This window comes from Panthera pardus, unplaced genomic scaffold (assembly GCF_024362965.1).
Source record: "Panthera pardus isolate Hobbes unplaced genomic scaffold, ASM2436296v1 HiC_scaffold_7, whole genome shotgun sequence".
Taxonomy (NCBI): Eukaryota; Metazoa; Chordata; class Mammalia; order Carnivora; family Felidae; genus Panthera; species Panthera pardus.
In genome coordinates, this window is record NW_026527002.1 from 38,122,782 (window position 1) to 38,136,248 (window position 13,467).

General features: G+C 36.6%; 1 protein-coding gene across 3 annotated transcripts in view; it reads left to right on the plus strand.

Annotated features, from left to right (window-relative positions):
- Positions 1-13,467, plus strand: part of SLC26A7 (solute carrier family 26 member 7) — a 166,354-nt gene that overhangs the window by 135,098 nt on the left and 17,789 nt on the right. For all 3 annotated transcript variants that reach the window (XM_053896518.1, XM_053896517.1, XM_019453436.2), the window contains exons 12-15: positions 2,551-2,657; positions 3,944-4,010; positions 7,471-7,608; positions 12,278-12,326. In XM_053896518.1, coding sequence (XP_053752493.1) covers positions 2,551-2,657; positions 3,944-4,010; positions 7,471-7,608; positions 12,278-12,326 — 361 coding nt within the window. The remainder of the gene's footprint in view (positions 1-2,550; positions 2,658-3,943; positions 4,011-7,470; positions 7,609-12,277; positions 12,327-13,467) is intronic.

The window sequence follows — 13,467 nt, forward strand, 5'->3', positions numbered from 1 at the left end:
AATTAGAAATTTTTATTTCTTTAAAATTTTTTACAGTTGAATACTGATTCCACTTTGAGTTATAGATCAAAACCCTGAGGTAATGAGGGAATAGGAATCCAAAATGAGGCCTGACTCATTAGCTCAGAGCTGAGTTTGAGTAACTGAACAGTGAGAATAGAATTCACAGCTACAGAAATATAATAATGTATATCAATCACCAAAACAGACCAGGAAGAGGTAAAGCGATTGAGTAGCTGCTCAATGGTGCAAGGGTTTATGTGTTTATGTGTTTTCGACTTGAGGTCAGCTTTGGGGTTAGCTTGTGTTTAGAGGCTATCAGTGCCAGTAGAGAAGGGATCAGGTGGTAACACATAATGAAAAAATAGGGGCCTGAGAGTTAACTAATTCCTTATAACTGAAAAACAACACTTGGATCTTTAGTTGAAATTGTTACAGAACCATGTGGGGACTTACTCTAACCAATGGAACTATTTACTGGTCTATGTTGTTAATTTACATTTGATATTTTTTTCAAAACTATAAATGTAGCCCTGGGAAACAACTAAGCAATGGGAACCTAACTCACAATAGATGATGTTGTGGGAAAGTAAATATGCTTTAAAAATAGAACCAGATGGTACCAAAATTTTTGGTTGCTTTGATAAATCAAGGCCTCTGGGCCCTGCGGTTTTTTAAATGGCAGGGACCAGGATCCTCAGTTCCCTATGCTATATTGAATCACGGAGGTTGGCCATGAGGAATTGGGACTTACAAGCTTTTGGTGAGGTCTTGTTCTGCCACACCCAGGCAGTTCAGTCAGTATTAGGAGATGAGTAAGAAACAAAGCAATCATGGCAAATTGAAGTAATGGTCAAAAACTTGCAGCCTTATTTTGTATGGGATGAAGCATACTGTAATACACTAGGGAGGAAAAATTACACTTATACAAATGAGACTCAAATGACTGTCTTTTTGCCTGACTAGAGGAAAAACATCTCCGTGTCTACCTATAGGATGACAGGCTGAGGATGATGTCATAATAAGTGCTAACTTAGCATTACATTTCTTGGTGATGGATCTGAACATGGGAACACTTAAGATATATTTTCTTGGGGCACCTGGTTAGCTTAGTCAGTTAAGTGTCTGACTCTTGATTTTGGCTCAGGTCATTATCTCATCATTCATGAGATGAAGCCCCGCATCTGGCTCTGCACTGACAGCATGGACCCTGCTTGGGATTCTATCTCTCCCTCTCTCTCTGTCCCTCCCCTTCCTCCCCCCCCCCCCCCAATAAATAAATACATAAACTTAAAAAATGGTATATTTTCTTTTTTACTCCAGAATGGTTGTTTCTTCTATATCAAAAAGAATTTTCTAGATAAAAAATTCCTCCATTTGTGTCCAGTAGTTTAGGTTTTCAAAATAACCCATCGTGAAAAACAGTTCAAGCTCCATTTAGATAAATAATACAAAGGAAAAGCATTTTGAGTAAAAAATGCTATTTAGAAACATTTGCTTCAAACTGGTCTCACCCAGCACCACAAGAATCTGTGCTATAGTCAGATTAGATAAAGAAGTTTCTAACTTTTTCATTTGCAAATAAATTGAATTAGGTTGTTGAAGATGTTTTAAAGTGATAATATAGACATTAGGACAGAAAGAAGTCAACTTGGAATTGTATGCATAGGTAAAGTAATGCAGATAATTTGGGGGAAAGAGAGAGTTTGAATATTTTGTTGATCTACAATTTGATAAATGCAGGATTTTCTGTTTAAAAAATATAACCTTCTGGACTTCACAAATTATTTTGCTTTTAAAGATTTTTTTTTTGTCAGTAACAAACTTAGAAATGTCAACTACATACAGTATTTGGTTGCTGATTATAACTTCAGGTGGTGGACAAAACTGCAATAATGTTGGAATCCCAACTAAAGGAGAAAAAGATCTTTCTTGCAATCTTCGGAAATATTTCCAACGGCTAAGTTGGCTCAGATTTTTTAGCTTTCAGAATTTCATAAGAAATTGGCTCTTGCAAATAAAAGTATAATAATCTTTAGAGTAGCTGATCTAAAGGTGGCCTTGGTAGTATTTGAGTCAGTTGTTTTAACCATTAGGGCTTGAGGGTCTTACTACATTAGTTCTGTGTATAGCAATCCTAGAAAACAGAAATTGTTGGGAATGACCAAAAATCTGCTAACAATTGCTTGTAGTATTATTACATTAAACGAGAAAACAGTGGAAAATTATGGCAATGCTTTTGAATCATACACATCAACCAATTATTTACAGATATTTAAATAAAGTGTTGTTGGGGATTGAACTAAGGGCTGGCAGTTTCTAGATATAAAAGAATGTGCCTTTTCCCCACCTTTGCCTGCTGAGAGTCTCATGGGACCAGGATTTGTTTCTGTGTTCCTGGGCTTCTGTTCACCACTTTTTAAATAATCTGTTCTTGCTGAGGGTTTTGTTTACAGGAATGCTATAGAATAAGATGGTGAGAAATTTAACGATCATAAGAGGAGAGAATACCAAAGGACTTGCATCTTCGGTTTCCTGTTTCTCTTCTAGGGCATCTGGGTCAGTACATACGTATTTACAATATGCTTTGCTGCCAACGTGGGGCTGTTGTTTGGTGTGGTCTGCACCATAGCTATTGTGATTGGTCGCTTCCCAAGGTAAGATCTTACTTAAATGCTGTTTGTTTTGACACAGTAGCAAAGTATATGGTATTGCCAGTTACTTTGATTTGTGTGGAATATTTAGTGCTATTCTCGTGTTTTACTTGGCATCAGAGAATTAGAGATGAAAAGAAAAGGTTTTATCTATGTAATGATACATAACAGTATTGATTTTAAGTAAGAGAAATATCTTGTCCACACTATAGAGTATATAAAATCTTGATATCAAAGTAAGTAAACTCACAGCCAAACTATATCATGGAGCTGGTTTTTCTTTTTTTTTTTAGTCAAGTGAGGGGGACATATTATTCAATGACCATATAAAATCTAGATCATTTAGAAAATTAAATAACTTCAGTAAATTTAATTTTTCAGAGCCAGATTTTTATACATATAAAGATTTCTTCTAGATAATTTACTGAAGAATTCTAGATCATATATTGAAGATTGTTACTGCACATCCGTAAGCCATTCCCCTATTTTGACCAATTCTTTTTTCTACTTTCTCAGTGTTCCTCATCTGATAATGCTTCTACTCATGTCTCATCCTTCTCTTGAAATTCTTTGTGAAATAATATACTTCAAAAATTTTTACATTTTATCTGTGTAGATTCTATAAAAAGATTTCTGTAGAAATCTGTCTGTGTAGATTCATCAGTATCTGGTCCTATCTTGCCATTGACTCTCTCTTTACTTCTTTTTCCCCTAAAACAAGATTTCCCCAAACACCATATACTCTCTTATAATTCTTTTTGTCAATCTGCCTCTTGTGGCTTATAGAGATGGGGCTCTGGGAACCCAGATGAGGTCAATTATATTTATTAATCTCTACTTAGATGTCTCTAGTGTTACACTCTATTCCTGAGAATCCCAGAGAAATAGAGATTTACCCATGTTTTATGCACAAATACGATATAAAAGTTTAACTATTATGGGTATGTTCTAATTGTTAAGATAAAATGACATCCTTTTTGCATTTTCATTCTTTTTTTTTTTTTTTTTTTTTTTTTCCAACGTTTTTATTTATTTTTGGGACAGAGAGAGAGACAGAGCATGAACGGGGGAGGGACAGAGAGAGAGGGAGACACAGAATCGGAAACAGGCTCCAGGCTCCGAGCCATCAGCCCAGAGCCCGACGCGGGGCTCGAACTCACGGACCGTGAGATCGTGACCTGGCTGAAGTCGGACGCTTAACCGACTGCGCCACCCAGGCGCCCCTCATTTTCATTCTTAATGTAGTGATCAGGAAGTGACATTTTATTTTTTGTCTGCCTGAATTCTAGAGCAAAGACTCTGAGTATAAAAAACATGAAAGAAATGGAATTTAAAGTGAAGACAGAAACGGATGGCGTAAGTTTAGTTTTCTTTTCCTTTGTGTAATTATTAACAATATTTGTAGTTCAGATAGCTTTAAGGTACCATAAGTAAAGTATGACTTTAAATACATGATTATCTTATTTTTAATTGTCATGAATTTTCAGTGGTATGTGTGACCACCATACGTGTGGCAGTTGACATACAACAAATTAACAAACAACAAAAAAATCTTGTGTTAGCATTCAGAGAAGATGATAGCATGGTTTCTAGAATTATATCTCATAGTGGAATCATGGCCCACATTAGTTGAGGCATTGGAAACCTCTATTTTACTAGCTAAGTTGCATAAAATAGTCAAACTAAACAGTCTATTCCTAATTAAATGATGGAAGAAGATACGGAATAGGGAAGGAAATAAAGCAAGGTGGGATCATGCTATTGCTTTTATTATTTTTAACACAGTCAGTGAGACTGTATTATTAGCAGAGGGTAATTGAATGGTTATGGAGTGCCAATAGGATTGGCTTCTTGCACAGAGGCCATCTTTTTAAGGAAACAGCTTATGTAAATTGTCTTGCCCTGTCCATGCTTGGGCAGGCCAGTTGTGTTTGAGCTCTAGTTTCTTGTCCTGAAGGATGACCAAAACAAGTTTAAAGTGAGGAAAAAAATGTTGACTTAAATATTAGCAATTAAAAAATTGGCCTCACTTTCAACCTGCTTTGTAAGTGCTTGGGTAACCTTTTTTTCCCCTCTATTTTTCATATGTACTTGTTTTGGTACCTCATGATTGCCCTCAGAACAAAGAGAACTGGGCTCCCACCGGAAGGACCAATTGTCAGAGTACTTCTGAGTAGATTAGAAGTAGGAAGTAGCACCGGGAGTCTTTCTGTGACACCCAGGGAAATGTGTGTGTGTGTGTGTGTGTGTGTGTGTGTGTATGTATTTAAATTGAAGGATAATTAACATACACTGTTGTATTAGATTCAGGTGTACAACATAGTGACTCAATATTTGTATACATTATGGCTGTGTTTTTAGATTTCTTTAACATTTATTCATTTTTGAGAGACATAGACAGAACATGAGCGGGGGAGGGGCAGAGAGAGAGGGAAACACAGAATCTGAAGCAGGCTCAGATTCTGTGCTGTGAGCACAGAGCCTGATGTGGGGCTCGAACCCAAGAACCGTGAGATCATGACCTGAACCAAAGTCGAATGCTTAACCTACTGAGCCCCCCAGGTACTCCTGGCTTGTGTTTTTACTAAGTGTGAAAAAGTTTACTTCATAGAGGCCTACTAGAGTTCAGAGCCCTAAGACGGTCCCAGGTTCAAGTTTTCCACCAATGATAACTTTCTTTTCTTTTCTTTTCTTTTCTTTTCTTTTCTTTTCTTTTCTTTTCTTTTCTTTTTTTAATTTTCCACGAGAATTTAGTGCTCACAGAAAGTCCCAAACTGGCTCTAGGGTCCCTAAAGTCTGTATCCACCCTACACGTACAGCTGTGTACATTAGCCTTGACATTGTTAGGTTTGAAACACAATTCGAGTTTGGCCATTTTTCAGCTTAAAGATTACTGGTTAATAAATTCTATCTAATCTGTACCTTCTTCTTGGACTAAACATGTGGGAAAGTGAACGAGGGGATTTGTAGGAAGAAAAACATGCCAAAATTCTTCCATATCTTTAAACCTTGACTATTTCCAGTGTTGTCACACACCTGAATCATAACTGTCACATGGACAGCTTAATTTTATTAGAACACTACAATTCACTAACTATTTAATGTTTTGTATCAAAAATAGGAGGAAAAGAACACTAAGAGCAAGATTGGAACATGAGCTGTTAGGTGGGGTTTTTAGCTAACTTCACGCATGGCAGTGCTCTGTCACTCCTCTCCTCCATCCGTGCTTTCCACCTTCTTCACATGAAACACACGTCTGAACTTGGGACACCTCTTTGGGGGGGTGAACTCAACCCCATTGAGAGTTTCTTTCCTGACACAAGTTGAATCTCTATTCCTCAACCAATACGTGCTATTTAAACAAATTCTCTTAACTCAAAACAACATACTGGCCAAATCATGTGATGTGATTGGTGGGTCGATCTTAAGATGTGGGGCTTTGTGATAACTAAATATGACAAGCCCAAGAATAGTTTTATTTTTGGTTTGTGAGAGATTTATTCTTTTTTTTTTTAAGTTTTTATTTAAATTCCAGTTGGTTAACATACAGTGTAATATTAGTTTCAGGTGTACCTACAGTGATTCAACACTTCCCTGCGTCACCCGGTGCTCATCACAAGTGCACCCTTAGTCCCCATCACCTATTTCACCCAACCCCCACCTCCTCCCCTCTGGTAACCATGAGTTTATTCCTTACAATTAAAAGTCTGTTTCTTGATTTATCTCTCTCTGTAAGAGATTTACTCTTGATTAAAAGTTAATTTGATAAGTTTTTGTTTTCTGAAATTGTTTACTTGTAGCAAATCTCACTTTCTAGAATTTAATCAGTTGGGTAGCTATGGAAACTTTTTGAGATTATGTAGTTTAAAATTTTACCTACTTTAAAAGATGAGGAAGCTGAGAGTCGTCAAATGAATTGTCCAAATTCACATACCTAATGTTGTGTTTTGTTTGTTTTTATCATTCTTTATCTGCCTGTCTGCTTCATTAATCCCTGGGCTTTCTCTTCTATGCAAGTACTAAAGCCTGAAGGAGTATTGCTTTATTTAGTTGTAAGGAATTATTTGACAGAATTCACCATCTTCTCCATTTCTAGGTCAGACCCCTGCCCCCAAATGTCGTGGAGAGCACGGTCTGAGTTGCATGTCAACAATTGCTGCCAGGAAGACCTGGGAAATGGCCAGAACAGGCACCTTTTGTTTGGAAACTTTCCTTCTCCCTTCCTGCATCTCTTACCTGCATCCTGGCAATCCAGTGTAATTTAGGCCTGCCCAAAGTGAAACTACCTTACAGATACTATCTCTTGGTTTCTTTCTCCTAATTAGTACTGTCAGTCCCTTGTAAGGTTATAATTCCAGCCAAAAGAAAGCTATATCATTATGAGGCAAATGACTGACAGTTGATCCTTTAGGACATATTTTCATTAAAAAAATATTGATGGCTAAGTGAATGAATTTTTAGTTTCTAGATTGTATGGAAGAGGTACTTTTGGAAGAGTAGGTCTTCCTGGTACTCTTTGGATATCTTAGGGTGTTGCCTCCCCCAGATCAGTGGGAATAAATGCCATTTTCTGAAAAGATGCAGACTCATCTCAAGGTTATTAATATTTCTTAGGAAACAGGAAATACATATTTTTCTGAAGAAGCATGATAGTATATTAACTTTTCCAAATAAATTTTAATAATGAAAACCTTGGCTAAGAGATTCTTCCATCGTTGAGTGACATCTGGATTTGTAAGATTTCGACTGTTTGGATAGACTTATCCTCTTTTATTTCAATCAGAACTCTGAATTTATTCCTATTCTCCTCCAAAAGGAAACTCTTCAGCAGGTGAAAATTATCTCAATAAACAACCCACTTGTTTTCCTGAATGCAAAGAAGTTTCATGCTGATCTAATGAATATAATCCAAAAGGAAAATGCCAACAACCAGCTACTGGATGATATCAGCAAGGTAGGAAAGCTAGTTCCTATTACTGTACTACAAATAACCTTATATCGTGATACTAAGATCTGTATCATGGAATATAATACAAGAGCCTTTGGAAACCACTCCCTCATCAAAACTTATATTGTATTATACTTTTTATTTGGTTCTTATAATTAGTTTTTAGGTAATCACTGTCATTCATTCCTTTGTTCATTTATTCATTCATTCAACATATATATAGTGGACATGTGTACTAGGTACTATAACCCTGAGAAAAATAAAAAGACAAATCATTTATTTTAAATGACCTTTTTACCAAGAGAAAGAAGAGTCAGATCCAAATTTAAAAGAGATAGAATATGATAAATGACCTCAGAGAAGCATAAACTGTTGCCATCATTATATTATTATTATAAAAAACTAGCATTCTTTATCTCCACAAGTTATCTTAATTTACAGAGTTATCTTAATTTACAGGATGATTTTATGTAAATAGCTACCTGTAATTATTTGAATCCTTAAGCCCCTTAGCACGGACTTTGGAACTAAGCTGCTTGAGTTTGCAAGAACTTAACTGAGTTTATTATTAAACCCTCTGTGATTCAGTTTCCTTATCTATTATTAGGATGATTAAATGAGTTAATATATGGAAAGCACTTAGAATACTGCCTGGCCTACTCAATACTATAAAACATTAGTTAATGTTACTAGTTTGACTGAATGCAAATAATAGCCTCTCCATGAAGCTTTCCATGACTACTCCAGATTACAAACATCTCATTCTCTTATATCCTTGAGTGTGTATTATCCCCAGTCACTTAGGTACATAGGAGGCACTAACTCTCTCATTTCTAGTGGCTCAGGAGCTGTTTAGTAACTCATTCCTGTTCCTTGCAGCTTTATGCTTCTGTCTCTGGGCCTCATACTGATCCACACCATAGAGGCCCTAAATACAGAATCAGTTATAAAAATTTGCTGGGTGCAATGCAAAATGAAAATATGAGTTCCCTTGTTCAACAGTTGCTAAGAATTTCAAGATGGCAATAGAGAGCATTAAACCAAGAAGAAGACCCTTCTAAGCATAGGACCCTGTGTAACTACCCAGGTTGCAGGCCTACAAGGCTGGCCCTGCCTGTGTATCTCCAGCCCTGTCTTTTCCTCTCACTGTGCTCTTTAGGATGTCACTTTCTTCAGATTATTAGGAACCCACCTGTGACTTTGGATTGAGAAGAACTTGCACTCATGCCAAAGGTAGTTATACATTCCTAGTTGTTCACGTTGGATATGAGCCCTCTTTTTTATTTTTATTTTTTAAATTTTTTAAATGTTTATTTATTCTTGAGAGAGAGAGAAGGAGAGAGAGAGAGAAAGAGGGAGGGAGAGGGAGAGAAAAAGAGTGTGAGCAGGGGAGGGGCAGAAGAGAGGGAGACACAGAATCTGAAGCAGGCTCCAGGCTCTGAGCTGTCAGCACAGAGCCAAATGTGGAGCTCCAACTCACGAGCTATGAGATCATGACCTGAACCGAAGTCAGACACTTAACCCACTGAGCCACCCAGGCACCCCACAGGCCTCTTTTTTTAAAGCCTTAAAAAAGTACATTTTTTAGCTGTATTATGAGATAGGTAGGTTCCTGTGGCTGACATAAGCTGACAACCACCATGCACAACAGTATTGTGGGAAAATTTGTCCGGACTTCCAAATAACCTAATTAACCCACAAGAACTTTGTGGTCTTCTTTTGCCAAAATGTAGATTTACTTCAATGTATCAATGTATGATTCTTTGTAGGCCTTATCATGTCTAGTGGAGTATTTGATGTGAATATTCTTACAAGTAGTTATTTTTTGATAGTTGACAATATTTTCTTAGAATATTCTCCTGCAAGACTAAAGTTGTTCCAACTTGTTTTTAGAATCGACAATCGGCATATGCTCATCTTGTAGCATATGAAGTCAGAAATAAACCTCACTGACACAGCCTTCTGTGAGGAGGTACCACATACATGATTTTACCAACTTGGGACTTCAGAAATTTGAGTCTGATAATCCGGTAGAGTTCATTGAATCTGGGTTACTGGTACATAATGACATCCAAAGGGATTCTTTCACTCAGAACTACAATGATAAGGAATGATTTCTTGAGAGGACATTTCACTATGAGAATAATGCAAATATTGTGTGTATTTACATACTGTGAGTTTCGAAGGGTACAATAAACATTCAGATGGTAATCTGGAAGGTCTGATATCTGAGGAATCACGAATAGACCTTTCTTCAGAATGGTTGAATGGGTGGTCTTGGGTAGCATGGATGCTCTTTGGGGCATCTCATATTATCCTTGTCACGCGCTGTCCACCTAGGATATCAACTTCTTGTTTAAGGACCATGCACCTGTTCCAAGTTCAGTTTACAGTCACGAGTCTGCATCAATTAATTTCTACTGCATCTTTACTCCTTTTATAGGGCTCTGCATAGTGGTCCACAGTTCCTAAAGTAGGGTGCTCTGCTGGGGCCTTGGTCTCCTCTCACAGCTACATTTTCAACAGATGGTGGTAATGGAAGGGCATTTAAAACATCCTAGGGCAAAAAGAATCGCATCATATTCAGAACACAAACTGAAAAAGGATTTCCTGTTTTGTTATACTGCAACAATATACTTCCTATATATCATTATTAAATATCTTCCTGAATACAGAAGCTCAGGAGGATCTCAGAGTCTTAGTGTTTATTGGATTCATGTTCATCATTGTATAGGTTATAGAAACTCCCGTAATAGTCATCATTTTGTGACCTCACTTTACAAAGCAAGTTTCAATCTGCTGTTTATCCAAAAGTTTCTTTTGCTTAAACAAGGTTTTTTTTTAATAGACTTATTTTTTTGGAAAGCTTCTAGACTTACAAAAAAGTTGAGAAGTGTTAGTACAGAGAATTCCTATATATCCTGTACCACACAGCTTTTTGCTGTTATTAACATCTTGCATTAGTGTAACATATTTGTTGCAGTCAATGAACCAAAACGGATACATTATCATTAACTAAAGTTCTTGCTTTGTTCTGATTTCTTTAGTTTTGCCAAATGTCGTTTTCTGTTCCAGGATTCCATCCAGGACATCACATTACATTTAGTTGTCCTGTCTCCTTAGATTCTGCTTCCCTGTGACAGTTTCCCAGACTTTTCTATTTTTGCTGACCTTGACAGTTTGAGTAGAATTGTTCAGGTATTTTGTAGAATGCCCCTCTACTGAAATTTAGCATGGTAAGACCAGGGATATGGGGTTTTAGGAATAAAACTATAGCGATGAAGTTCCATTTTCATCATATCATGTCAAAGGTATATACTATCAATATGATGTAGCTCTGTTGTTAACCTTGGTCACCTACCTGGGGTAGGATTTGTCAGGTTTCCCGGTTGGAAAGTTACTCTGTCTCTACCCTTTCCTTATGGTAGCCTTTGGAAGCAAATTGCTATGTGCAGCCCACAGTTAAAGAGTGTGGAGTTAGGCTTCACCTCTCTGAGGGTGGAGGATCTACCTAAATTACTTGAAATTCTTTTGCACAGATTTCAGACAGGATTAAAAATAAGAGCAGGGAAAGGAAACTCACATTCTTTGAATGTCTCTCAGAGGCTAGTCCTTTTAATTAGGCTGTTACTTAATCATCACCAGCCCCATGATGTAAGTGGCATTACGTGAATGTTACAAAAAAGGGAGACTGGGACTCAGAACTGTAAAATACCTGGGGGAAATATAGCTGATAACTGTCAGAGCCAGAATTAAAGTATATGAGCTGCATCTCTGGGTATCAAGAAGAGAAAATAGATGTTCTCTAGTCATCCTTGAGGAAGAAATGGATTTCGTGTGAGAAGCAGTAGAATGTAGTGGTTGGGAGCCTGAGGTTCTGAACGGAAAGGCAGGAGCTTTGGTTTTAGCCTAGGTTCTCTCTCACTTTGTGACTTTGGTCAAGTTATTTAACCTTTGCAATCTTTAGCTCCCTCCTATGGAAAATGAGATTAGCAACTCCATAGGATTGTTCTGAGGATTAAATAATTAACATAAAGTCCTTGGTGTATAGTAGGTAGTCAAAATTATCAACTGCTATCATTGTCATCATCATCAACAACAGTAATGACAATAAATCTTTTGAGAAGTAGGTAGCATGCGATCTCATTAGAGGCATCAAATATTGACAATTTCAAAGAACTTTAATTTTAGAATAAAGGATTATTTTCATTTTCCAGCATTTCCATAGATCAATAATGTTTCTCAGGCATTTTCATGGAGCTGCCGGTGAACAGTTAACTCTAATATAATATGAAATATATGGTCAATGCCTCTCTGTTAGGGAATGTTGTGTTAATGAGGTTAATTTCTGATTGGATACACTACACGAAAGCACATGCAAACATTTAACTTGATCAAAAATCAAAACAAACTTAGTCTTGCAGAAAATGTTCTAAACAAGATAGTCTGACTTGGTAACATAAATTATCTACCAAGTTAATAAATACTTAGAACCATTGATTATTTTATTATTTCAGTTTGTTGTATTTATCATTCTGAAAAAAAAAAGACTAATGGAAAATATTATCAGAGCCTAGTTTTTTGTTATTTATGGAGAAAAGAAAAATGTGCTGTTTTCAGGGACAGAAATGAATTTTTATAATGTTATTCTTCCTTATATTTATTTTCCTTTCAGTGTGAACAAAACACGTTGCTCAATTCTCTATCCAATGGCAACTGCAATGGTGAGTTAGCTTAAAAAAAAAAATTAAAGTGTTCTGACTTGAATATAGACCAGAGAATAGGTCCTCTTTCCTCTTCCTGCCACTGGACCTCCCTCTACTGTCCTCCTCATTTCCTTCTCTCTCTGCTCCTCCTCCTCCTTTTCTGCCCTTCTCCCACACCTCCTCTTATTTCTACTTCTTTCTCCTTCCTCCATTTTCTTTCTCCTCCCCAGCTCCTCCTTCTCCTCTCCCTTCCTCTTCTCCTCCTTCCCTTCTTCATCTTCCTCCTTCTATCTCACCTCCTGCTTTCTTGTAGAAGTAAATTTTAAGTAAAGATGTGTATGCCTACACAGAACGAAAAGTGTAAACTTTGTTACAGGGTATTAAAAATACTCGCAATACTTAAGTAAATGGTGTTTATTAATAAATAGAAGCAAATTACAATGTCCATTAGAATGCTTAGTATTGAAGAGATGTCAGTTTTATTTATGTTGAATTTATTTATAAATATAAATGAAATTCCTATTAAAATTCCACTAGGACACTTAAATGGCAATCGACAACCTTATTCTAAATTTTGTTTGGAAACTCAAAAGGCCAAGAATAGGCAAGACACTCATGAAATATGTGAAGTGTATGAGAGAATGTTTTCTTAACTCTCAAGATATGTTATAAAGCTCTAATAATCAATGCAGTGTGGTACTGGTTCCAAGATAAATTAACAGATCGATAGGACAAAGGAGAGGGCCCAGAAGGGTAGAAAAATCTCACACTTATTGATGTTTGATTTGTGACAAAATGGCATTGCAGAGCAGTAGGGAAGGGATAGTCTTGCTAATACACAATGATGAGACAATTGTGTACCTATAATGAATGAAATCATTCACTGTAATTCACACACCATATCTCCATGTCAGTACCCAGTGAATCAAAGTCCTAAGAGTGGTAGACAAAATATAAATTTAGAGGAGAAGATAGGAGAAAATACACAAGAAATACAAAGCATTGAGCATAAAGAAAATGACCATTAAGCTTTACTAGATTATTTTTAAGTTTTTGTTCAACAAAAGCCACCATATAAAGCATGAGAAGATAAGCCAGAGTGGAAGAATAGGTAGAACACATAATGTGGACAAAGGGCTGCACTCCTCTACAAATCAAT